The 27994-nt window shown below is 38.6% G+C and overlaps 1 protein-coding gene across 10 annotated transcripts in view; it reads left to right on the top strand.

Moving 5' to 3' along the window:
- The window catches only part of ALPK1 (alpha kinase 1), a 142318-nt gene that overhangs the window by 45344 nt on the left and 68980 nt on the right, over positions 1–27994 (top strand). For 6 of the 10 annotated variants that reach the window (XR_004350053.1, XM_032633015.1, XM_032633017.1 and 3 more), the window contains one exon: positions 26864–27095. Coding sequence is in view for 5 of the 10 variants with exons in the window: in XM_032633015.1 (XP_032488906.1) it covers positions 26975–27095 (121 nt within the window). In the remaining 5 variants the exon portion in view is untranslated. The remainder of the gene's footprint in view (positions 1–26863; positions 27096–27994) is intronic. The other 4 variants (XM_032633019.1, XM_032633024.1, XM_032633022.1 and 1 more) reach the window with 1 other exon arrangement.

Raw genomic sequence — 27994 nt, 5'->3', positions numbered from 1 at the left:
AAATCATAATTTCAGAATCTTACACATTAAAGGAAATATGTAAAGTATGACCTTAAGTTCCTAAAAGCAATACAAATTGTTTCTTTTGAAAATCAGTTTTGTGAATTTCTAAAAACTAATAGAACATGATGCCTTTCATTTTAAAAAATTAGTTTAGAGGTTTGGGCCTCTAAACCAAGCCTAAGGAGGAGGCTGGGGAAAATGGGCCCTCAGTACTCCTCTTCATAAAGTCAGGATAGAAATAGCCCTCAAATAATGTCAGAAACATTTTCCATGTGTTAGGTTATTTTATCCTTATTAAGAGGTAGATACGATTATTAGCTTGATTTTACAGATAAGGAAAGTGAGGCACAAAGAAGTTCAGTAACTTGCCCACTGTGTCATATCCAGGAAGTGGTGGAGCCAGATTTGGGTACTTTGGGTCCAAAGCCTCTGTTCTTAATGCTTGGGCCTGGGAGACACGGGGCCTAAAATATCTAAATAGTCATCTCCTAATTCCTTCTGGTGCTGAACAAGTAAATGTTAGTTCTCATCTCCCCTGCCATGTCTTTAGCTCCCCAATCCTGGTCGTTTGCTCCATGCAATCCAGGGAAATGAGACGAGAGAGTGCATGGGGAATCTTATTCTCTGCTTATGTTCATCCAGTTTTCCTTCTGCCTGCACATTAAACACAGGGGGATTGGCATGCCAAAATCTGGTAAATTCAGACAGTAGGGTTCATGGTTCATTTTGCTGTCTTTTCAAGGAATCCTCCATCACTTCATTGAAGTTCTGTGATGTAATCTCTCTTGACTGTTTTAACCAGAAACCCTTGATTTTGACTTCCTTGTGAAATCAGTAAAAGCTACTTTGGAGGAGGAAAGAAATAGATTTTGAGGAAGGTTTTGGGGAGAGATCTCTGTTTTGTCTTAGAGTTCACCTGCTTTGTGACGTGAACGCACCACATAAACTGGCAGACAGCAGCACCGTCAGCCTGCCTCAGAAGAGACAAAAGTAAACACCCATCTCAAAGAGATTGCACTGAAATATGATATCAGCTGCAAGAGAAGGCCGTCTCCTCCGGTCAAATGAGAAAAATCATATTATCCTCACTGTGGTATACAAATAGCTTGTAAGCCACATTCTCCGTTTGAAAGATAACAATAAAGTGCTAACCTCACTGCTTCGGGCCAGCCTGATCCCATCTCCAAACACAAACACTCTGCCTCAGTTTTGGCTGCGGGCTGTGCAGCGCCCTCCCAACCCCACCCTTTCTTTCCCCTTGTTAATTGGCTGAGACCACCAGAATTTGGAGGACACAGATGTCACTGATAGTTTTCCTAGGGAGCACATTCATGCCCATCTGTTGCAGCCTAGAAGGCTGTTCGTATATCCACAAGGCCTTCATTTAATTCTTGTCAGAAAGTAATGTAAATCCAGTTTACCTCAGAGGTCGCAGCCAAGATTTATGCCAATGAGCCCCCTGCAATTTACACACACTGTAGTTGTATAGGATGAAAAGAAAGCCTTTCATGTTGGTGCATATTAACAAGAAAGCCTGCCTTCTGAGAGGGGCTTTTTGATTGAGGTTTTTCCTGATTTTAATACAGCCGATGCCAGTTGGTATACTCAGCTTTAGAAAGAGAAAAAAATCTAATCTTTAAACTGAAGTTTCTTCTTTTATAAGAGGTAAAAGAGAAAGAGAGAAATCCTAGCAAGTGGCACTGCCATGTCTTTAATTATCTTTATGAGACAAAACTCCCCCAAACTTGGAGAAGATAGAGTGTGACAGGAGAGCGTGTTCTGGCCTGAGTTATTGCTGCTTGAAGTTTAGAGAGAATTCAGTTGTAAGCAATTGTCTTTCCAATGTGAAAATACTAGGAGTGACCAGCTGAATTAGTCTCTGACTTTTCAGCTGTCTCTCTCTAGTGTATTTAGAGGAAATTGTGGAATTTGATTAACCTTCTTTGGACCCGGCTGGGTAGAAATTGATTCATTAGTAAAATGGAAGCATACATACGTGATACACACATATATATTTATAGAATTACTTTATTGGAAGTCTAATAAGAGTACCTAGAAGGGCTTCTGTTAATCCTATCTTTCTGTATATTACTGCATTCTGAAATGTTCAGGACTATGTCAGCAAGCTGGAAGGCAAATGATTTTAAAAACACCCATGGCGTCAAAATCTTCTGGAAAGTTTGAATATGCCCCTTATTCAGTATGTGACCTTAAGGCAAATTACTTAACCTCCATGACCCTCAACTTGCTTATCTCTAAAGTGGGAATAATAAAGCCTACATCATAAGGGATTATGTCTGAGGTACACAGTACCTAAAGTATAGAAAGTATTCAACCAATGAAAAATTCCCTCTCCACGCTGCCTTTTGGTGACAGCAAACTATGGATTAAAAATATTAGTTAACTTAGTTCAAATACCCTAAACATTCAAATCATCAGACTACTTCTTCATATTTAAAAAATGTTTAAAAGACAGATGAAGTTGGAGATTTTCCTTCCATAGTTTGGAATTTTCATTTTGTTTAACTTTTTAATTCTGTGAAAAGTAGAAAAATAAGAGCATGTCACATAGTTTTGGTAAAAGCAGCCATGGCGTCTCTACTCATTCACAGTCATAGCCTCTGATTTCCCAAGACAGTGTTAATAGCGGGTGTGCTTCTTGTGTTTTTATAGACAGAACTCATTTACCCGTGCTAATGGCTTTGAAGTATTTGATATGATTATTTTTGCACCACATTTAACTTTTTGTTTATGTTTTGCTTAAGATAATATTAAAATTCGGGTGTGATTTCGAAGCACAAACTAACAGAAAAATGCAACAGAGTACGCTAGAAATGTTATATGATGGGTGTGTAGGTAGAATGGGGCCATGATAAAAAACACAACGTGTTGTTGGTAACTCATTAGGCAGACACTCCAAATGTACATCATCACAGTCTGGGCTTAATTACAGAGTTGGATGAAGCCGTAGCCTCACTTTATAGAGCCTTACTTCACATTAGGGAACTAAAGCCCAATTTTGTTGACTATTGAAAGCAGGGACTAAGCAGAATTAAAATAATTTCAGAAATGTCTTTTGCTGCTTCTCAGAGTTCATCAAAGCCATTCCTTTTTGCTTACAGTCCTCAAAACAGAGTCTTCTAAAATTTTTTATTATGAAAGGTTTCAAATATGTGCAAAAGTGGTGGGGGCCATATAAGAAATCTGATGTAGTTTGATTCAGCCTCAACATTTAACGACCTATAGCCAATCTCGCCTTATTTACATTCTCACTTTCTCCCCGCTTCCATGCCCTACACCTCAGACTTCATATAATTTCATCTGTAAATATTTCAGAGTGTTTCCTTAAAAGATATGAACTCCTATTTAACGTAACCACAGTACTATTATCTCACCTTGAAAATTAACACTGATTCCTTAATATTATTTATTGTGACTTAATATTATCAGTCAGAAAATGTCATTCCCCCCCACCACCCCGCTTTTTAAAGGAACTTGATTACTTGGCTCTCATGTTCCAAATTAGTTGTTTTGCTTCCATGACACAATCGTTTCATGAATACTCTTTCATAATGACTTTCATTGTGGATGTATGTAGTTGGTATGTTTTGTGATATGTTGTAGTATCTTCCTAGAATGAAAATTTATCACCTAATTGAAAAATAAAAATTGAATCATTATTCTAGTCCTACCCCACCTTCACTGATTCGTTTGGATAACTGTTCTCCAAACTTATTATCTTCAAATGAAATTACATGAGAAAGTCCACTGTAGAACATGGATAAGAATGAAACTGCTCTGGGGCTAAGCTGCTGACCACTAATTCAGCTCATTCTTTCCCTGTGTGGGTTCTTGCAGGTTTTGGTATGTGAGTGTTTTTTTAATAAATGTGTACCATTTTCCCATTTTGATTTCAGGGCAGACGAATTGCTGTGCAAAGCAATGTAAAGAATAAGAAAGGATTGCATGCATGGCCAGTATGACAAAACAAGACAGTACAGGGCTTAATTTTTAAGTTTACTACCACTGAAAAGAATGTTTCACTTAAAGTAATTAAAAAGTTTATTGTAATCAGAAAAGTCCACTGTGCTCATAATGACCCCACTTCTCAGTTGGCTATATTGGGGCCTCCTGGGAGGAGATGTTATTTGTTCCCTGTCAAGATTAATCTGTAAATGCAGTCACCAGTTAGACCTCATCAGTTCTTTCCTTCCTCTTCACTGGTCCCCCTGGAAGTATATTGCTGCTTGAATAAGGTCAAATTAGGTTATTTTTCCCAAGAAAAAACATAGCAGTTGTTATTTCAGTGCTTTAAAATTTGAGAATCAAGCCTGTTTTTTTAAACAGACTGTGTTAAACATTTCTGTCACAGAATCAACAAACTACCAAAATAATACATACTTTTTCTCAGTGTGTGTATTGGTTTCTTCCCCCACAAAAGCCAGGACACAGAGTGGTCTCATGTAAAACCACAGTGGATTGGATATTTAATAGCTTGTGTCTAACTCCTGCAGATAATCCCAGTGAATTCCCAGTGAACTTGGACAGATCACTAAACTTCTGACTTTACTTTCAAATTGGCACCATATTACTTGTTACCTTCCTCACTGTAATGTTATAAAAGTAAAATTATCAATCCAGTTCTTCTATTTCCTTTTGTCAAGGTGTAATATGAAATGCCTTTTCTTCTCTAATAGTTGGAAGTATAGAATAAGTTCTCCAACTTGTCTAAATTTAAATAAACTCATCCTGTGAGTCAGAATGTTGCTTTGGAATTTTTTGTAAGTTGAATTATATACTCATTTTACTTCCCCAATCAGGTTGTCTTTGAGGGTTGGAAATGTTTATTCTGTTTCTTGGTAACCTTTAAAAGTTTGAAGTACAGTATATAATGGATACTCAATAAAGGCTTAACTACCATTCAGCAGTTTGCAAATACAGTCAGTATGTATTATTTTATATTTTAAACCTCTAAGTTAGCTATTAAAGCCAAGCATTAAGGGAACAGTAGGAAACAAAACTTTTTTGCCAGTAATAGATGGTGTAGAAAGCTAGTGTGTTTCACTTGCCTTTTTTGATTTTCTCATTTTTAAAAAATTTTCTGTATCACTGTTAATTCTGTACTGGCAAATATTCCTTCATTAGCTAAAAGTAAAGAATAGAATTAACACCAAGTCTCAGATCTCTATCCTCTTTATTAAAGAAAAGAGAAAATGAGAGTTCTTCCACTTGAGGAGCTACCAAAGAAAGTGAGTGAAGTGGCTCAAAAACAATCAAGTTATCCCCCAAATCAGGTGATTTAACACACTGAGAGCATTTGCTCCGTGACTGAGTGGCATTTTACTGAGTAGCACAACTTTTACAGAAAGCATAGAATCCTGAAATTCTAAAACTGTACTCATTTTCCAAGTCAGCCTGATGAAGTGAGGGCCTTGGGGTTCTCCGCAGGTACAGAGAGAACAGAGTAGGTCTGATGTTCTACTTGAGCCTTTTTGGCTAAGATGAGCCATGTTGAGGACTCTGTGTGTTTGTATATGCGTTGGGATGCCTACCTCAAGAGGTAAATACCCCCCAAATTAAATGTGCTATCTTTCCTTTTTAGACACTTCTTTTTCCTTTACCATCTTACAGAAGTAGTAAAATTCTGCTGTAAACTCTTTGTCCTACAGAGCCCCTTGCCTCCAGGCTCTACTTGGTTGTCACCATGTTGAAGTAGTTTGGTGTGTGGATGTTTGCCCCACTGAACGGTATTTTTGCCTGTGGGCCCTCAAAGTGTGTGGATATCTGAGTGGTTCTCCATCACAGTCACTTGCCACTGGAGGAAACACAAGTCCGTACTTGTTCCCAGGCCAGAAGGAGGCTCCCTGCCAAGACCCATCGGTTGCTGCTGACATGCACACGCTGTGTGAATCACACGGCCCCATGGTGGACTTTTATTATGTCTGCCCAGGAGTGTGGTCTGCCAATCCCTGGTCCAGAGGCCCACCCCCAGGCGCCTTTGACATTTCAAGTATAAAGTAAATAAAGAGCTTTGCATGTGTCTCAGAGCAAAGAAGAAGATGAGGGGCTGGGGGGTGTTTCTGTCTGATCTGTAATCCAGTGGACACACTTTCCCTTAGCCACTTCAGGACTCACTTTACTGACACTTCAGACAGCTGATTAAACAAGTTGGCTGGGTTTAAGGGTTTTTTTTTTCAAGCAAATAAAACTCACATCTTTCCTTCTGAAGATGTCTGACTGGTCATAATATTTCAATTCTCTAACAGCATGTCTATTCATTAATTGAATGTGGACCTGGAGAATTATTTAGGTGATAATCCCATTTATTACATGGCTTTATACTGGGAAAAATATCAAGAACCTGAAGACTTTGCATAGTCACGCAATTTTCTTTCTCAAAACCATAAATGCTAATGAAGCCAACAAGGAAACCAAATCCAAAAATAAAAGGTAAACTAAGGAGAAACTGGGTGACCCTTTAAAAATAAAACTTTATTTCTTGAAAACTTTATTTATAACAGTAACTGATACCTACAAAGCACTTATTACATGCTAGGTAATGTTCCTCATATTTTACAAATATTAACTCAATTGATCCTTTTAACACTCTGGGAGATTGGTCCTATTACTACCTCTTTTTTAGAGATGAGGAAACTGAGACATGATTTGCCTAAGGCTGCTCAGCTAGCAAGTAGCAGAACTGAAATTGAAACCCAAGAACCCTGACTGCAAAGAGCAAGTGCTTCGTCTGGCTGCCTATTGAAGACCATCACAGTGAAACTGCAGTTCTTCATTTCAATACCTTCATTTTTCTGCTGCAACAGTTTCAGAGCCCCCTCATCCCTTTTCTCCAATACAGACTGCTCCTTTGTGGGCTATCTCTAACTTCAAAATGTACATGGTTATTTGTAAAATAACTCTCTTGGCTGTGGGAATTATAGATAACAGGTTTGAACATATTTTGTTGCAGAGTTAACCTTAATCCTCACATTTGCTGGCCTCATCAGAAGTATATAATGCTTCATAGCCCTGGCAATTTTGTATCACAGTACGCTTCATGCCATTTGCGTATACATACCACACCATCACCTGGACTTTCCTCCTATTCCGTCCCTGGAGACTACCAGCAGCTTTGCCATTCTGACTCTGTAGGAATAAACAGCATTTCAGTTGCTTCATCCACCACAGCACAGACTACTCCATTTCTTCTTTTAAAGAAATTTCTCTTTTAAAAGAAAACTGTTTCTCTTCTAGCAAATTACACTTGCTGAGTTTATCTCCAGAACTCTAATGTCTATTTAAAAGGGAGCAGGTGTGTTTTGAGGACAAGTCAGAACCCTGAATTCTTACCTGATCTCTGCATGGGGCTTTGGGCAAGTTACTCGACCTCCTTCTGCCTCTTCACCCCCTCTTCATGGCTCAAATTCTTTACCTAGAGTTTGGGTAGACAATATCTGCTTCCCAGAGGATACGCCTCAGATTGAAGGCCCTCCAAAGTTTATAAAAATCACTTTTCCAGGACATCCCTGGTGGTGCAGTGGTTAAGAATCCGCCTGCCAGTGCAGGGGACACAGCTTCAAGCCCTGGTCCAGGAAGAGCCCACATGCCGGGAAGCAGCTAAGCTCGTGCGCCACAACTACTGAGCCTGCGCTCTAGAGCCCGCAAACAACAACTACATAGCCTGCGTGCCACAGCTACTGAAGCCCGCACACCTAGAGCCCGTGCTCCGCAACAAGAGAAGCCACCGCGACGAGAGGGCCACGCACCACAACGAAGAGTAGCCCCTGCTCGCAACAACTAGAGAAAGCCCGCGTGCAGCAATGAAGACCCAATGCAGTCAAAGATAAAAATAAATTAATTAATTAAAAAAAATTTTTTTCCTACTCTGCAAATGGCTCCCAGTATCATGGCAGCTCTGGATTTGGGGACATAATGGAGTCGGTATATGGGAGTGCTCTTCTCTTCTTTGAGGCGCAGAAATACAAAGAAAACTCTCCTAGCAGGACCATTTGGTAGTCATAAGCACAGGAGCCCTGAGCAGGACCAGATGGCAAGCCTGACTCACCTTGACCTGAGATGTCGCTCTTCTAGCCATGGGGGCTAGGCTAATAGTTCATCAGATGTCACCATGGCTGATGAAGTAGGTAACTGTAGCCGGGGAGTATGAGCAACAAACCCTGCAACTGTGGCCTTTTCTTTTTCCTCTTCTTTCTTCCTGAGGCCGGCAGGTAACCCGTTTGTGACCCGGAACACTCTCATTGCACTTTCCTGTGCAGTCAAGTTTGATAAACACATTCAGCTGCAGGGAACTGGAGAGGGTGGGGCACATTAGCAAGAGAGAAAGAGGGAAGAGGCAGCTTTGGCCTCCAGTCTCCCATTTTAACAAGGTGTGGCCCTCAGGCTGGAAATCTTGATATAAAAAAGCCATAGCGAAGAACTTCATTTTCACTTACGGAATTTTCTAAAATCTATTTCACTTTTTTTTTAAAATCACAGCACACTCCATTTTCTTTATAAATGGAGTGAAAGATAAATTGAATTTCTGGGCAATCTAGTGTTTGTTAAACTAATGGTTCAAGCTGCCTGTCTCATCAGTTACTTCAGTAGCCTATGCATAGTCATGACTTCCCAACACGAGGAGGATCTCTTCCTTGAAGCCTCTGCTCACTTCATTCCCCAACTAGATTTCTTTCCTTATCTTCTCTTCAACTATTCCAAATCCTACCCTTGAAAAGTCCCTGTGCAAGTGCCCTTCCCTGCTCTGAAATCCTGTCTTTTACTGTCTTTCAGTGGAATCAGTGGTTCCATCCCTGTGGGTGGGAACTGACTTCGGACCTACGCAATACTCCTAGACTTGGGTTTCCATTTTATTATATTTAATTTTTTTCATTAAATGTCAAACAGATATCAAAAAATTGTAAAATAGGTGTAATATACACAGAACACAGTGAATACCCATAGATCAAACAACCAATTTAAGTAAAAGAACCTATCACTTTCTTTGAAATCTCCTGTGTCCGTATACCTACCTCCCGTCTTCTTCACTCTTCCCTCAGTAAATCCACTATTATTTTTATTTTTTAAGTCCTTGTTGAATTTGTTACAATATTGCTTCTGTTTTATGTTTTGGTTTTTTGGCCACGAGGCATGTGGGATCTTAGCGCCCCGACCAGGGATCGAACCTGCACCCCCACCGGTATTGGAAGGTGAAGTCTCAACCACTGGACCGCCAGGGAAGTCCCCACTATTCTTAGTTTTTAGTTTATCATTCCCTTTTGTTTGTAATTTTACCTTATATATTTGTATCCTATGTATGTTGTTTAGCTGTGAATGTTTATAAATTTTATGCATGTATTCATCTGTGACTTCCTTTTTTATTTCGAAGATTCATCCATGTTGTAATGTAACTGTAATTCATTCGTTTGCTTATTCTATTCCAGTGTGTAACTGTACTTCAGTTTTCTAATTCATTCTCCTATATTGATGGACATTCAGATTGTTTCCTTTTGTTTGTTTGCTATTACAAGCTGTCACTGTGGACATTCTTACACATGTCCTGTTGACACAGGTCCAGGAGCTTCCCTAGAGTATATGCCTAAGAGTGACACTGGGTCATAGTGTGTGTGCATCTTTGATTTTACTGGATAATACCAAACAGTGGTGGATGGGAGTAACTAATACTGACTGTTCTTGACAACTGTTATCCAACTTACATTTTTTTTCCAATCAAGAAGTTGTGAATGTTTTTTCATTGTGGTTTGAATATATATTTCCAAATTACTAATGAGGTTGGACACTTTTCATAAGTTGATTGGCCATTCATGTTTACTTGTGTGAAGTTTCGTTCAATTATTTTGCTCATTCTTTTTCTACTATGTGGTTAGTCCTTTTCTCATTGGTTTATAGGAATTCTTTACACATTCTGGATAGAATTTTTTTGTCAGTTACATATTTTACAAATATTTTCTCCCAGTTTGTGACTTCTCTTTTCACTTTCTTTTTTGATGACTTTTTACTAATCAGAAACTCATGTTTCCAGTTAATTAAATATATGTCTTTTCCTTTATAATTAGCATTTTTTTGCAAGTGTTTAAGAAATTCTTTCCTAACCAGAACTCATAAAGATATTCTCTTTTAGGTATTCTCTTTTAGAAAGTTGCATGGTTTTGTCTTTTTTTTTTTTTTTTCATGGTTTTGTCTTTCACTTTTTGGTCTGTGACTTGTATTCATTTTTTCAAAATATTTATTTATTGGGCTTCCCTGTTGGCGCAGTGGTTGAGAGTCCTGCTGCCGATGCAGGGGACATGGGTTCGTGCCCCTGTCTGGGAGGGTCCCACATGCCGCGGAGCGGCTGGGCCCGTGAGCCGTGGCCGCTGGGCCTGCGCGTCCGGAGCCTGTGCTCTGCAAGGGGAGAGGCCGCAGCGGTGAGAGGCCTGCGTACCGCAAAAAAAAAACAAACAACATATTTATTTGTTTGTTTGTTTGTTTTTGGCTGTGTTGGGTCTTCGTTGCTGCGTGCAGGCTTTCTCTAGTTGCGGCGAGCGGGAGCTACTCTTCATTGCGGTGCGTGGGCCTCTCAGTGCAGTGGCTTCTCTTGCTGCGGAGCACGGGCTCCAAAAATGAGGGCTTCAGTAGTTGTGGCATGGGGGCTCTAGAGCACAGGCTCAGTAGTTGTGATGCACGGGCTTAGTTGCTCTGCGGCACGTGAGACCTTCTTGGACCAGAGCTTGAACCCATGTCCCCTGCATTGGCAGGTGGATTCTTAACCACTGCACCACCAGGGAAGTCCCTATATTGATTTTTAAAAAAACAATTAGCTCAGTGTCATATATTGAGCTCTGTAATAAATCAAGTTTTCATATGTACGTGGGTCCTTTGCTGGGCTCCTGATTAATTTAGAAGATCCATTTGGTCTATCCTAGTGCCAGTAATTTTTGTATCATTTAATGTCATTTTGTATTAATTATTGACATCTGGTGTGACACACCCTCTCCTCCCTTGTTATTTTTCACTAGGAGTATCTTGATTATTCTTGAACTTTGTTCTCCCACATAAATTTGAATCATCTTGTAAGGATACACACAAAGACAGGCACACACAGAGCTGTTTGTTTTGCTTGGAATTGCATTAATAATTTAGATTAACTTGGTGAAATTGATGTCTTGATAATATTGAGTTTTCCATGCCACTAACATGGGGTATCTCCTCATATATTTAGATTTTCGTTAATATCTTTCAATGAAGTTAGTTTTATAATTTCTCTCTAAATGTCTTGCATATTTATTGTTAGAATAATTCTTAGGTACTTTATATATACACATATATTGTTTTTATTATAACTTACATATTTTATACCATTGTAAATGGTATATTTTTATTCAATTACATTTTCTAGCCATTTGTTGCTGATTTTAAAAATATTTTGCAAAAGATTGGATTTATTTGCCCAATCAAGTTTACTGGTAATTTGTCAATTTCATTGGTCTTTTGAATTTTATTTTCTTGATCTTCCTATTATTTGTTTTTTTATTTCATTAATTTCTGCTCTTTTTTTTCTTTCTTTCCTCTACTTTCTTTTAGTTTACTTTTTCTATTCATTTCCTTAGTTTTGGTTATATAAGCTTAGCTCATTAATTTTCCATAATTCTTTCTTTCTCTGTTATGAGTATTTGGGCTATAAATGTCCTTCTACATTGCACTTTGACCGAATTCCACACTTTCTGATATGTAGTGCTTATCATTCCATTTTAATATTTTCTAATTTTCATAATGATAACTTCTTTGAACTGTGAGTTATTTAGAAGCATATTTCTTAATTTTCATTTATATAAGGGTTTTTATCTAGTCAACTTTTCATTATTGATTACCAACTTAATTGAATTTTGGCCATACAGTGTCATCTGTATATTTTTTTTCTTAATTTTTTCTTTTTTTTTTTTGCGGTACGCAGGCCTCTCACTGTTGTGGCCTCTCCCATTGCGGAGCACAGACTCCGGGCGCGCAGGCTCAGCGGCCATGGCAAAGGGGCCTGGCTGCTCCGTGGTATGTGGAATCTTCCCGGACCGGGGCACGAACCCGCGTCCCCTGCATCGGCAGGTGGACTCTCAACCACTGTGCCACCAGGGAAGCCCTTTTCTTAATTTTTAAATTTTATTTTATTTATTTTTTTATACAGCAGGTTCTTATTAGTCATCAGTTTTATACACATCAGTGTATACATGTCAATCCCAATCGCCCAATTCATCACACCACCACCACCACCCCCCTGTGGCTTTCCCCTCTTGGTGTCCATACGTTTGTTCTGTACATCTGTGTCTCAATTCCTGCCCTGCAAACTGGTTCATCTGTACCATTTTTCTAGGTTCCACATATATGCATCAATAAACGATATTTGTTTTTCTCTTTCTGACTGACTTCACTCTGTATGACAGTCTCTAAATCCATCCACATCTCAACAAATGACCCAATTTCGTTCCTTTTTATGGCTGAGTAATATTCCATTGTATATATGTACTACATCTTCTTTATCCATTCGTCTGTTGATGGGCATTTAGGTTGCTTCCATGACCAGGCTATTGTAAATAGTGCTGCAATGAACATTGGGGTGCATGTGTCTTTCTGAATTATGGTTTTCTCTGGGTATATGCCCAGGAGTGGGATTGCTGGATCATATGGTAATTCTATTTTTAGTTTTTAAGGAACCTCCATACTGTTGTCAGTAGTGGCTGTATCAATTTACATTCTCACCAACAGTGCAAGAGGGTTCCCTTTTCTCCACACCCTCTCCAGCATTTGTTGTTTGTAGATTTTCCGATGATGCCCATTCTAACTGGTGTGAGGTGATACCTCACTGTAGTTTTGATTTGCATTTCTCTAATAATTAGTGATATTGAGCAGCTTTTCATGTGCTTCTTGGCCATCTGTATGTCTTCTTTGGAGAAATGTCTATTTAGGTCTTCTGCCCATTTTTGGACTGGGTTCGTTTTTCTTTTGATATTGAGCTACATGAGCTGTTTATATATTTTGGAGATTAATCCTTTGTCCATTGATTCCTTTGCAAATATTTTCTCCCATTCTGAGGGTTGTCTTTTCGTGTTGTTTATGGTTTCCTTTGCTGTTCAAAAGCTGTGAAGTTTCATTAGGTCCCATTTGTTTATTTTTGTTTTTATTTCCATTACTCTAGGAGGTGGATCAAAAAGACCTTGCTGTGATTTATATCAAACAGTGTTCTTCCTATGTTTTCCTCTAAGAGTTTTATAGTGTCTGGTCTTATATTTAGGTCTCGAATCCATTTTCAGTTTATTTTTGTGTGCGGTGTTAGGGTGTGTTCTAATTTCATTCTTTTACGTGTAGCTGTCCAGTTTTCCCAGCACCACTTATTGAAGAGACTGTCTTTTCTCCATTGTCTATCCTTGCCTCCTTTGTCATAGATTAGTTGACCATAGGTGCATGGGTTTATCTCTGGGCTTTCTATCTTGTTCCGTTGATCTGTGCTTCTGTTTTTCTGCCAGGACCATATTTTCTTGATTACTGTAGCTTTGTAGTATAGTCTGAAGTCAGGGAGTCTGATTCCTCCAGCTCCTTTTTTTCCCTCAAGACTGCTTTGGCTATTCAGGATCTTTTGTGTCTCCATACAAATTTTAAGATTTTTTGTTCTAGTTCCTTTAAAAATGCCATTGGTAATTTGATAGGGATTGCATTGAATCTGTAGATTGCTTTGAGTAGTATAGTCATTTTGAAAATATTGATTCTTCCAATCCAGGAACATGGTATATCTCTCCATCTGTTGGTGTCATCTTTAATTTCTTTCATCAGTGTCTTACAGTTGTTTGCATACTGGTCTTTAGTCTCCCCAGGTAGGTTTATTCCTAGGTATTTAATTCTTTTTGTTGCAGTGGTAAATGGGAGTGTTTCCTTAATTTCTCTTTCAGATTTTTCATCATTAGTATATAGGAATGCAAGAGATTTCTGTGCATTCATTTTGTATCCTGCAACTTTACCAAATTCATTGATTAGCTCTAGTCGTTTTCTGGTGGCATCTTTAGGATTCTCTATGTAAAGTATCATGTCATCTACAAACAGTGACAGTTTTACTTCTTCTTTTCCAATTTGTATTCCTTTTATTTCTTTTTCTTCTCTGTTTGCCATGGCTAGGACTTCCAAAACTACGTTAAATAATAGTGGTGAGTGTGGACATCCTTTTCTTGTTCCTGATCTTAGAGGAAATGCTTTCAGTTTTTCACCATTGAGAATGTTTGCTGTGGGTTTGTCATATATGGCCTTTATTATGTTGAGGTAGGTTCCCTCTATGCCCACTTTCTGGAGAGTTTTTATCATAAATCGGTGTTGAATTTTGTCAAAAGCTTTTTCTGCATCTACTGAGATGGTCATATGGTTTTTATTCTTCAGTTTGTTAATATGATGTATCACATTGATTGGTTTGTGTATATTGAAGAATCCTTTCATCCCTGGGATAAACCCCACTTGATCATGGTGTATGATCCTTTTAACGTGTTGTTGGATTCTGTTTGCTAGTATTTTGTTGATGATTTTTGTATCTATATTCATCAGTGATATTGGTCTGTCATTTTTTTTTTTTTAGTATCTTTGTCTGGTTTTGGTATCAGGGTGATGGTGGCCTCATAGAATGAGTTTGGGAGTGTTCCTTCCTCCGCAATTTTTTGGAAGAGTTTGAGAAGGATGGGTGTTAGCTCTTCTCTAAATGTTTCATAGAATTCATCTGTGAAGCCATCTGGTGCTGGTCTTTTGTTTGTTGGAAGATTTTTAATCACAGTTTCAATTTCATTACTTGTGATTGGTCTATTCATATTTTCCATTTCTTCCTGGTTCGGTCTTGGAAGGTTATACCTTTCTAAGAATTTGTCCATTTCTTCCAGGTTGTCCATTTTATTGGCATAGAGTTACTTGTAGTCTCTTAGGATGCTTTGTATTTCTGCGGTGTCTGTTGTAACTTCTCCTTTTCCATTTCTAATTTTATTGATTTGAGTCCTCTCCCTTTTCTTCTTGATGAGTCTGGCTAATGGTTTATCAATTTTGTATATCTTCTCAAAGAGCCAGCTTTTAGTTTTATTGATCTTTGCTATTGTTTTCTTTGTTTCTATTTCATCTATTTCTGCTCTCATCTTTATGATTTCTTTCCTTCTGCTAACTTTCGGTTTTGTTTGTTCTTCTTTCTCTAGTTCCTTTAGGTGTAAGGTTAGATTGTTTATTTGAGATTTTTCTTGTTTCTTGAGGTGGGCTTGTATAGCTATAAACTTCCCTCTTAGAACGGCTTTTGCTGCATCCCGTAGGTTTTGGATAGTCGCGTTTTCATTGTCATTTGTCTCTAGGTATTTTTTGATTTCCTCTTTGGTTCTTTAAGTGATCTCTTGGTTATTTAGTAATGTATTGTTTAGCCTCCATGTGTTTGTGTTTTTTACGTTTTTTTCTCTGTAATTCATTTCTAATCTCATGGTGTTGTGGTCAGAAAAGATGCTTGATATGATTTCAATTTTCTTAAATTTACTGAGGCTTGATTTGTAACCCAAGATGTGAACTATCCTGGAGAATGTTCCGTGCGCACTTGAGAAGAAAGTGTAATCTGCTGGTTTTGGATGGAATGTCGTATAAATATCAGTTCAATGTACCTGGTCTATTGTGTCATTTAAAGCTTGTGTTTCCTTATTAATTTTCTGTTTGGATGATCTGTCCATTGGTGTAAGTGAGGTGTTAAAGTCCCCCACTATTACTGTGTTACTGTCGATTTCCTCTTTTATAGTTGTTAGCAGTTGCTTATGTATTGAGGTGCTCCTATGTTGGGTGCATATATACTTTTAATTATTATATCTTCTTCTTGGATTGATCCCTTGATCATTATGTAGTGTCCTTGTCTCTTGTAACATTCTTTATTTTAAAGTCCATTTTTTCTGATATGAGTATTGCTACTTCAGCTTCTTTTGATTTCCATTTTCATGGAATATCTTTTTCCATCCCCTCATCCTCTCTGTATGTGTCCCTAGGTCTGAAGTGGGTCTCTCTTAGACAGCATATAGATGGGTCTTGTTTTTGTATCCATTCAGTAAGCCTGTGTCTTTTGGTTGGAGCTTTTAATCCGTTCACATTTAAGGTAATTATCGATATGTGTGTTCCTATGACCATTTTCTTAATTGTTTTGGGTTTGTTTTTTGTAGGTCCTTTTCTTCTCTTGTGTTTCCCACTTAGAGAAGTTCCTTTAGCATTTGTTGTAGAGCTGGTTTGGTGGTGCTGAATTCTCTTAGCTTTTGCTTGTTTGTAAAGCTTTTGATTTCTCCATCAAATCTGAATGAGATCCTTGCCAGTTAGAGTAATCTTGGTTGTAGGTTAGTCCCTTTCATCACTTTAAGTATACCATGCCACTCCCTTCTGGCTTGTAGAGTTTCTGCTGAGAAATCAGCTGTTAACCTTCTGGGAGTTCCCTTGTATGTTATTTGTCCTTTTTCCCTTGCTGCTTTCAAGAATTTTTCTTTGTCTTTACTTTTTGCCAGTTTGATTTCTATGTGTCTCGGCATGTTTCTCCTTGGGTTTATCCTGTATGGGACTTGCTGCACTTCCTGGGCTTGGGTGGCTGTTTCCTTTCCAATGTTAGGGAAGCTTTCGACTATAATCTCTTCAAATATTTTCTCGGGTCCTTTCTCTCTCTCTTCTCCTTCTGGGACCCCTATAATGTGAATATTATTGCGTTTAATGTTGTCCCAGACGTTTCTTAGGCTGTCTTCATTTCTTTTCATTCTTTTTTCTTTATTCTCTTCCACAGCAGTGAATTCCACCATTCTGTCTTCCAGGTCACTTATCCGTTCTTCTGCCTCAGTTATTCAGCTTTTGATTCCTTCTAGTGTAGTTTTCATTTCAGTTATTGTATTGTGCACCTCTGTTTGTTTGTTCTTTTTTTTTCTTTTCAGTATGTGGGCCTCTCAGTGTTGCGGCCTCTCCCATTGCAGAGCACAGGCTCCATATGCGCAGGCTCAGGGGCCATGGGTCACGGGCCCAACCACTCCGCGGCATGTGGGATCCTCCCAGACCAGGGCACAAACCCGTGTCCCCTGCATCGGCAGGCGAACTCTCAACCACTGCGCCACCAAGGAAGCCCTGTTTGTTTGTTCTTTAATTCTTCTAGGTCTTTGTTAAACATTTCTGGCATCTTCTTGATCTTTGTCTCCATTCTTTTTCCAAGGTCCTGGACATCTTCACTATCATTATTCTGAGTTCTTTTTCTGGAAGGTTGCCTATCTCCACTTCATTTAGTTGTTTTTCTGTGGTTTTATCTTGTTCCTTCATCTGGTACATAGCCCTCTGCCTTTTCATCTTGTCCATTTTTCTGTGAATGTGGTTTTTGTTCCACATGCTGCAGGACTGTAGTTCTTCTTGCTTCTTCTGTCTGCCCTCTGGTGGATGAGGGTAACTAAGAGGCTTGTGCAAGTTTCCTGAAGGGAGGGACTGGTGGTGGGTAGAGCTGACTGTTGCTCTGGTGGGCAGAGCTCAGTAAAACTTCAGTCTGCTTGACTGCTGATGGGTGGGGCTGGGTTCCATCCCTGTTGGTTGTTTGGCCTGAGGCAACCCAACCCTGGAGCCTACCCAGGCTCTTTGGTGGGGCTAATGCCGGACTCTGGGAGGGCTCACACCAAGGAGTACTTCCCAGAACTTCTGCTTCCAGTGTCCTTGTCCCCACGGTGAGCCACAGCCACCACACGCCTCTGCAGGAGACCCTCCAACACTAGCAGGTAGGTCTGGTTCAGTCTCCCCTGGGGTCACTGCTCCTTCCCCTGGGTCCCGATGTGCACACTACTTTATGTGTGCCCTCCAAGAGTGGAGTCTCTGTTTCCCCCAGTCCTGTCAAAGTCCTGCAATCAAATCCCACTAGCCTTCAAAGTCTGATTCTCTAGGAATTCCTCCTCCTTTTGCCAGACCCCCAGGTTGGGAAGCCTGACATGGGGCTCAGAACCTTCATTGCAGTGGGTGGACTTCTGTGGTATAAGTGTTCTCCAGTCTGTGAGTCACCCACGCAGCATTTATGGGATTTGATTTTGTTGTTATTGCCCCCCTCCTACCATCTCACTGTGGCTTCTCCTTTGTCTTTGGACATGGGGTATCTTTTTTGGTGAGTTCCAGTGTCATCCTGTTGATGATTGTCCAGCAGCTAGTTGTGATCCTGGTGTTCTCACAGGAGGGATCCAGAGCTCGTACTTCTATTCCACCATCTTGGTTCAGGGCCCTCCTCTCTTTTGTTATTTAGTTCATGTCATCTGTTTGATATTAATCCTTTGAAATTTGCTGAGATTTCTTTTATGGCACAGCAGGTGTTAAATTCTTGTAAATGTTCCAGGTATGCTTCAAAATAATGTGTATTCTGCTACTGTTGAGTATGCTGTTTCATAAATATCTATTGGATCCGTTGGTCAATTCTGTTGATCAAATCAATGATATCATTTCTGACTTTCATTTGCTTAATATGTTAGCTTCTAAGAGAAGTGTGTTAAATTTTCCCACTATTATTATGTATTTGCATATTTTTCTGTATGATTCTTTCAATTTTTGTTTCATATATATTAAAGTTATGCTACTAAATATATGCAAAGTTAGCATTGCCATACCTTTCTGGTGAGCTGAACTATGTATCATTGTGAAGTGACCTTTTCATCAGTTCTAATGCCTTTTGCCTTAAAGTCTGTTTTATCTGATATTAATATAGCTACATCAGCTTTCTTTTAGTTAGTATTTTTCTATATCTTTTTTCATCTTACTACTTTTAACATTTCCATATTCTTATGCTTACCTAAATCCATGTAGCTATTTTTTTTGTTGTTTGTTTTTGCTTTTTTTTTTTGATGTTTTGCAGTACGCGGGCCTCTCACCGTTGTGGCCTCTCCCATTGCAGAGCACAGGCTCCGGACGCACAGGCTCAGCGGCCATGGCTCATGGGCCCAGCCGCTCCGTGGCATGTGGGATCTTCCCGGACCAGGCACGAACCCGTGTCCCCTGCGTCGGCAGGCGGGACTCTCAACCGCTGCGCCACCAGGGAAGCCCCATGTAGCTATTTTTTAATCTAGTCTATCATTATCATTTTACTGTAGTATTTAACCCATGTGTATTTATTGGAAGCATTAATATGTTTATGTTCCACTTTGACTGAATTCCATTTTGATATGTAGTATTTATCATTCCATTATAATATTTTCTAATTTCCATAATAGTGACTTCTTTGACCTGTGAGTCATTTAGAAGTATATTTCTTGATTTTCTTTTTTTCTTCCCTTCTTTTAGATTGGTTGTTTTCTTTTTTTTTCCTTTCACTAGTTTCAAAGTTATATGTTTTATTTTAATTTTTTATGGATTGTCTTAGACATTTTATCATAGTCTAAAGTTAATCCCTCCACTCCTCCTGACCAACTCAAGGATCTTAGAAAACTTTAATGTCGCTCACTTTCCTCCTGACATATATGCTGTGGGTGTTTGTATGTGTATTGTTCTATTTTTTTCATCCACAAGACAGACATTGTTTCTGTAGCATTATACAATCAATGGTTGTTTATACTTAGCCAGTAACTTACCACTTTTATGATTATTACTTCTCCTTGAATCTCAAGCCTTTCATCTGTGACCACTTTCCTTTTATCTAAAGTACATACTATAGAGGTATGTTTGGAACTGTTGATGTTTATTTTAAAATACTTTTATTTTGCATGGTTTCCCCTCCTAGCATATTAAAGCTATCTTTTCACTGTCTTCTAGTTTCCACTCTTGCTTTTAGGTAGCTATCTATAAATTCATTGTTATTTCTTTGAAGATAATCTGTCTTTTCTCTCTGGCCATTTTAAAGATCTTCTCTATGTCTTTTGTGTTACCTAGTTTCACTCTGATATTTCTAGGTATGAATTTTTATTAATTTATCCTGCTTGAGTATTATGGGAATTTTGATTATTGTCTTTCTCCTGGTCTAAAAGTTGTTAGTCATTATCTCTCCAAATTTCTTCTGCTTCCTCAGCTTCTTTCCATCTAAGACTCTGAATATATGTTAGAGCTTTTCCATCAGTCCTCTGTGTTTCTTAATCTCTCTTGTATTTTCCATCCCTTTGTCTTTTTCTGTTGCATTCTAGGTGATGTGTTCTGATGTATTTTTCAGTTCAAAAATTCTGTCTTTAGCCAGAGCTAATATTTTGTCAAATATATCCAATGCCCTGAATTTAAAATTTTTATTATGTTTTTTGTTTGTAGAAATTGTATTTGATTCTTTTTCAATATGCTTGTCCCTTTTTATAGTTTCTTGCTCTTTACTCATACACTCAACATTACTCTTTCAGTTCTTTAAACATGTATATTTTGTAGTATATATCTGATAATTCCATTATCTATAGTCTTTTGTAGGTCTAATTTTACTATCTGTTGTTTCTGCTTTCATTCATTGTTTCTTTTTATCTTATGCATTTTGTGAGCTTTGACCAGGAGCTCATGTTTCTTGGTATTTTATAGGTGACAGTCTTTGAAACTTGGATTGAAATCAGATTCCTTTAGAGAAGATTGTTTCATTGCACCAGTTGCCTGAGAAAACCACCAACCTGGGCTCATTTGTAAATAGTTTATTTAAAAATAATTATCAGCTAGATGGGGCTTCCCTGGTGGCACAGTGGCTAAGAATCCGGCTGCCAATCCAGGGGACATGGGTTCAAGCCCTGGTCCAGGATGATCCCACATGCTGCAGAGCAACTAAGCCTGTGCACCAAAACTAATGAGCCTGCGCTGTAGAGCCCACAAGCCACAACTACTGAGCCCACGTGCCACAACTACTGAAGCCCATGTGCCTAGAGCCCGTGCTCCACAGCAAGAGTGGAGAAGACACCACAATGAGAAGCCCACGCACCACAACAAAGTGTAGCCCCCACTTGCTGCAACTAGAGAAAGCTCACGTGTGGCAACGAACACCGAACGCAGCCATAAATAAATAAATAAGCAAATAAAATCTATTAAAAGAATAATAATTATTATCAGACAGCAGTTTTGCAGACCTGTGCCTTCCAATTTGCAAGGGAAAAATTTTTGTTCTCCTCCTTGAAGCAGCATGATTTGCCACAGAAAATTTTCCTGGCAGGTAGGGGAAGAAGATGAGAATATATTTTTAGCTCACCCCTACACTAAAAGTGCAACCTTTTAGGATCTCAGTTTTATGCAGGGGGGAGTCTCCTCTTTTACTCCCTCCTGGGTAGGCCTTTGGTTTTATTTCCTATCCTCCCATGTTCCAAAACAGTGAAAACCAGTTTCAACTCACAGTGTTTGGCAAATACACTCAAGGCAAACGCTAGCCTCTGTGTTAACTTTCTGGGTTCCAGCTTTTACTTGATTTTTGTCTTCTGAGTAGTCCTTCCTTTTTTGCCATTTCATTGATATATTTTAGATTTTTTTTTTTTTTTTTTTTTTTTTTCAGTACACGGGCCTCTCACTGCTGCGGCCTCTCCCACTGCAGAGCACAGGCTCCGGATGCGCAGGCCCAGCGGCCATGGCCCATGGGCCCAGCCGCTCCGCGACATGTGGGATCTTCCTGGACCGGGGCACGAACCCATGTCCACTGCATCGGCAGGCAGACCCTCAACCACTGCGCCACCAGGGAGGCCCTATTTTAGATATTTTAACACACTTTTCCAGCATTTTTAGTTGTTTTCAGCAGGAATGTTGGTCAGAGCATATCGTCTTCCATACTGCTAGAAAGAGAAGTCTACCCTTCAGGTTTTTTGTGGCTTAGAAGTTGCCTTCTCCTTCTCCCTTTTCATGCAGTTTTAAAATGCTAACAAATGGCTGTCACCCAAACGTATCTAACCAAGCTGCACAGTTGTATTACCCTCCAGTCAGATTTCTTTTTCTCCTTTTATTTACCCATTTCGACCACCAACCAGTGCAAGAGGTAATATGGTCAGAGTTGATGTGTAGTGTTGCTCAGAAGAGGGTGAAAAGGTGGGAAAGGCTGGATTGTCATTGCTGGGGCCTGATTAGAGAAACTTATTCTTGTTGTTCTATGTGGGAGACCAGAATATATTTTCTCCTAAAAACAATGTGGTACATAATTTTGAATGTAGATGAAACAGTACTTTTAGTATAATTATTCATGTGCATATGAATTAAATGAGCTCTTTAAACTTGCTTATAAATTCAACCAACCATTAATTAAATTCCAACAAAGGTAATTTAAATAGAGCATTTAGAATACAATCATGTGTGATATGCTTTGAATAGTTCATTTTTTATATATTTATGTCTTATTCCTCTAATTACATTGTAAACTTCTTGACAGTAGGAGTCATCTCTTTTACCTCTTTATGCTTCCCCACATCTTCAAGCCTAAGGATTCTCAGTAGTTGGCTGGTCATTTATTACAAAGGTGGCAGCCAGTAGACCATGGAATATCTTTGGAGTTCTTTTATTTTCCCTAATTTACCCCCTAATAAGTATACTGATTGTCCAGTGAAAAAAACTTAAACACAAATGCCAAAAGAAATGGGGCTTTGAATAATCCACTGATGTGCTTCTTTCTAATGATGGCTGACTTGCCAGTTATTCTGTAAATCAGCTACTCAGCTAAATTCTTAGTCATTAATAAAACTAAAGTATTCATATGCCAAAATCAAACACAGAGTGTATGAACAAATAACCATTTGGCTATGTGTGTGCATGTGTGCCTTAGAGTATGATTCTAACTTATTCTAGAGTTATCTGTTTGCATGTTTGTTTGCTTTTTCTGTTCTCTTTCTATTTGATTTTTAAAGAAAAAATATATGGGGGGACGTTAAAATAGAAAAAAGTAATTCATAGATTATAAAAAATATTGGGAAACATCCATTTTCCAATTTAGAAATAATGTATAGCTCACAGAGCATCACAGTTCAGGGGGGCAAAAATCAATATGTGTTAAAATGGAAAATGATTCTTTTATAAATGAAGCTGACCAAAATTTTCAGCGGGACTGTTGCCTGAAGGAAAATTTCCTGGGCTCCAGCCTCTGTTATGCCTAACAATGAACCATACAAGTCTAGACAGATGGTTGGATTCCACAGTGTTTCTCATGTTACAATATTTCTTCTTATTGTCTCTCCTGAATTCTACAGGGAAAGGGGGAAATGCTATAACTTTCAAAAAGTATAAAGAATATCTTTGGTATAGTTTGGGAAGTCACAAGTAATAAACATTCATTATCTTGGAAATCTCTTCTGTTTTAGACATGCTTTCTTGGTTAAAATTTGATTGCTTATGTTGAACTGTATGATTTAGCTTCCTTATATTGCTAGAAGTAGAAGGTGTATTTATGTCTTTTCTTGTCTATGTTCCCTGTCTCAAAGTATGCTAACATCATCTATTCAGTTTTGAGCTATGGTGAGGTAGAAATTTGGGACTCATCCTTAAGACCATTCATAGCCATCCAACACCAACAGTGCATATACTCCCTAAACAGTTCTCAAATCTGTCCAATTTTCCATATCTCTGATATCATCACTCTGGTCCAAAGTCCTTGTATCTCTCACCTGGATTATTGCAATAAGTACCTAACTGATCTTCCTGCAGTCACCCTCTTCGTCCCTGCCCCCTTATATACAAACTACGTTCAAAACAGAATAATCACTCCCAAATGTAAATCTGGTTGTGTTCCTACTGCTACCAGTAGTTTTCTGTGACTCTTAGGCTAAACACAAAATTCCTTACCTGGCACACAAGGCCCTCCACAGTCCCTGCTTACCTCTCCAGCATCACTTCATGTCAGCTTTCTCCTTTTATGTCTAGTTCAGCCAACCTGACCTTCTTTCATTCCCTCTATATTTCCTTCTACGTTAGGACTGTTCCCTACCATTTTAACTTCATTAAGCCCTGTTCCTCTTTCAGAGGTTAACTCAGGCATCACATCCTCAGAGAAGCCCCCCTTGACCTGCCCTATCCTTACCCAAATGCTTAGGTCAAGTCCTGTTGTTTGCCCTCACAAAACCATGTATCTTACCTCTCTTTCACAGCACTTAGACAAAAGGAAGAGATTTATGATCCTGTGCATCAGGAATCAGGGTTTCAAGTGAGGAAACAAAAGCAAAGAAGAATATTTAGTAATCAGCCTGTAAGATTCAAGCCCATACTTCTAACCCACAGAGAAGAGTGTGCATAAAAATATTACACTTAAGGTTCTGAAAAGAGCCAGGAATTTTTCAGTAAATAAATATCAGATATTCTTTAGTCTATCTATTCTTTAGATAGACAACCTGGTCTATCTAAACTGCTGCTGAGTATGTAATTTAAGACCTGGAAACATTTTAACAATTGTTCCCAACCAATCCCCTCAAAATATAGATGAGAAAAGTGCATGTCAAAAGTGAAACTCAGAGGTCTCACAAATAGTTAATAGTAGAGAATGAAGTGGAATTAGTTGTTGAGCACTATTATGTATATTAGTTTTCCTATTTCTAGGTCTTTTCTTTACTACATACTCTCTCTGCTTAAAATATTAACAGAAACAAAGCAGTTAAAATTTATAATGGAAGACTACTGTCTACCCTAAGAGGATGATACAGCACTAATAAAACATTAAGCCTTTAGACAAAGGGGTGATGTGCTATTAAAATTATATTATAGTGCAGTTTTATTTCTTTGTGCATGACTCTTCATATTTTCTTTTTATACCTCTATTTCTATATGAAGTCCTATAAAAAGGATCCTGGGAAAGTGAACTCCCTTCTTGATTTAATTTAGGACTTGAAGAAAAGTGAGAGTCCTACTCACCCGTTACTCATTCCAACCAAAGTTTGTTCTTAACTTTCTCATCCACCAACTGCATTTCCCAATTTCCATACTAACCTTCCATTATAGCCACCATCTCCCTTTTTCAGGGAATGGTGGGAATGGGCTATCATTGCTACATGGCCTCTTGCTCACTCTAGTCTACTGATTAACTCTCTGACCAGCCCTTACTGTTTAGTTCTTTTCATAGAAAGGCAAGCTAATGGTCAGCTTGTACCACAAAACGTTGACATAAACACTTGAGCTAAAAGGGACACTGAAAACCATTTAGTCCAACAACCCAATCCATGCAGGAATACTCTATGAAACATCTTAAACAGAATAGAGATTAAATTTATATTTATGTTTAAATGCTTCCAGTAACTAATTTCATGACTTCACTTATGTAAATGCTCTTTCAAGTAACAAGACTGTTGTATGAAAACTCTGCTTGTGTTCTTCATCAACGAGTACATGATTGTCTTCATGAAACAAGTCTGTTGCATCCTAAAACTTTGCTTTGGCACTTCTACGTGTGTATGTGTGTGTGTGTGTGTGTGTGTGTGTGTGTGTGTGTGTCTGCCTGTGTGTGAATGAAAACCTAAAGTACAGCGAGGATAAAATTCAGGTTAGAATGAAAATTACAGAGTTTAGATTTCACAGCTCATCCTTCATTTTCTGTTCCTGTTAAGTCATAGAATAGATAAAAGATAGAAAAATGCTTTCTTACTATTTCAGATTCAAAACCAGCTTCTTAAAGTGAGGCCATTGTGTAGCAGAGCACATTTTCCCCAACATCAACACAATAATTCACTGGTTTAATAGTTTTAATGATTACTAAAACAGTGAAATATTGTGTTTCATGGATCTGCTAGATAACAGAGGGAGTAGATCATATATCTGTTGTACTTTCTTCCTTTTCAGATTCTCTTTCTTTGATTCTACATGCCATACAAGAGTGTCACAACCAGACAGCAGCTCCACTGTCTATTCTGGCAAATTCAGAAAGAGAATAACTTCCTTTGTTTTGTTTACAATGTACATTCTTTAATAAAAGGAAAACAAGCAAAATGATTTGTTAAACTACTATATAGAAAATAGATAAACAATAAGGACCTACTGTATAACACGGGGAACTTATACCCAATATTTTGTAATAACCTATAAGGGAAAAGAATCTGAACAAGAACATATATATATATGTGTGTTTGTGTATGTGTGTGTGTGTGTGTATATATATGAAATTGAATCACTTTGCTGTACACCAGAAACTAACACAACATTGTAAGTCAACTATACTTCAATTAAAAAAAATATTTGTTAATCAAGAGACTTTTCAGTATTTGTCAGGCATTTTTTGTACAGTCAGTGGGTTATTTTGTTCCTGAAATTACTTTGACTGCAATAGCTCATTACAGTATACTCATATAAGAAGTCTCTCAGCTGTATATGTGTTAAATGGGATATAAGTAGATCTATCCATATGATAGATCTAGGAAATTGGGTTTTCTGGGATTACATTTCTTTATTTTATTTGGCAATGTGCCTGGCAGTGAAGAGCTTTAAATTTGGCATCTGTCATTGCCTATTTTGGTCCAAATTATATGATGCTAAATACCATAAAGAATACTGCACAGGGGAAATCAGCAGTGGGTTATGAGAGTGGTAAACTTCATATTACCATGTGCTTGTGTCTGAATATTAGAGCTGTTAGCCAGATGCTTCCTGTAGACTTCCAGAGAGGCAAGAAAGTGTGGTGCCCCTGGGATCCAGAGGCACTGATATGAGGTATTCAGAAGATACATGAATCATAGGGTATATTCATTTCATTTGGCTCCATGTGATTCCACTGACTTCACTGTGGGTAACCAGGTCTGCACCAGGACCCTTTCCCTTCTGCTCTCTGATGACTTCGAGGTGCTGCCCATCTAGACCAGGCCCTGCAGTAATTTCACACACTCCCCTAAGAAAGCCCTCAGGGGCTGTCATGTATTTTCATGTGTTTGCTCTATTATCCCTCCCTGCTTGAGTCTTACAGATAATTGATGATGCTTCAGTTAATCATCTTTCCCCCTCTTTTGTTCACCAGGTACCTCAGGCTTGAAGGGGCTCTTTTATTGAGAATCGATGTCTTCTCCTAGGTAATTGATCACCGTAGACCCAGGGACACTCGACTCATCATCGAGGGAGGGTAATCATCATGAATAATCAAAAAGCTGTAGCTGTGCTACTGCAAGAGTGCAAGCAAGTGCTGGACCAGCTCTTGTTGGAGGCGTCAGATGTGTTAGAGGAGGACAAGAGGGAGGACCAGCGGTGCAGAGGTGAGGTCCTGATGGGAGGTGCTGGGGGGAATGGGGAGCAGCAGGTTTGCTCTCCTTTCCCCTGTCTGAACAACACATTCTCATCTCTGCCCTATTTTTCTTCTCTTGGCAGATGACCACAGAGAGATGAGTGGATTTCTAGGGCATGAATGGGACATGGGCTGTGGGTGGACGGGCAGGGGAGGAAGCCCACTTTGTTGCAGTGAATTGCTGTCAGTTCTAATTTTAAGCTTCAGTAAACATGAGGCCACAAGAAACAGTTTAGTTCAAGAAGAACAAAGGGTCCAAGTGGGCTGGTGCACGTAAATTTCAATTATTAAAAAATTGAAGCAACTTCTGAATGGTGGCACATACTTTTTTTTCAAACTAGGCTTTTGTGCCTCATCAGTTTCCATAGACTTCTACAGTTTCCACAAATATGTCATCTCATCAGTGCCATCTCTCTTTTTTGATCATCAGTACATTTTCTTATCTTGTATTTACATGCCATTTTTAAAATAAATCCACTCATACTGATAAATACTTATTGCATCATTATCAGAGTTTAAGAATTTGGCTTTTTTGCTCATTCATAGTTTGTGCCGTTCATAGTTTTAGATGAGTCATTGTTTGGGAAGTTTCAATCACAAAGTCTAGAAAGTTAAAGCAATTCTGATTTCTTCTTTAGCCAGTTTTGAAGAGGCAGCCTTCTTAGATTTCTTTTTAGCATTCAGATAAATTTCCCTTCATTTCTATCAGTGTGTCCCTTTTATGTGCTTTTAATATTTTTCTTTGTATTTTTAGTCATTTGCTATTCTTTACAGAAATAAGATCCCCATATAAAATGCACACTCCCCATCTCTTTTGTTGTTGTTGATTATGTAATGGGAAAAGGTTCTAGGAGAGTCTTTTTCCCACAT

This window comes from Phocoena sinus, chromosome 5 (assembly GCF_008692025.1).
Source record: "Phocoena sinus isolate mPhoSin1 chromosome 5, mPhoSin1.pri, whole genome shotgun sequence".
In the NCBI taxonomy this organism is placed as follows: Eukaryota; Metazoa; Chordata; class Mammalia; order Artiodactyla; family Phocoenidae; genus Phocoena; species Phocoena sinus.
This window is presented reverse-complemented; position numbering and strand designations above follow the sequence as displayed.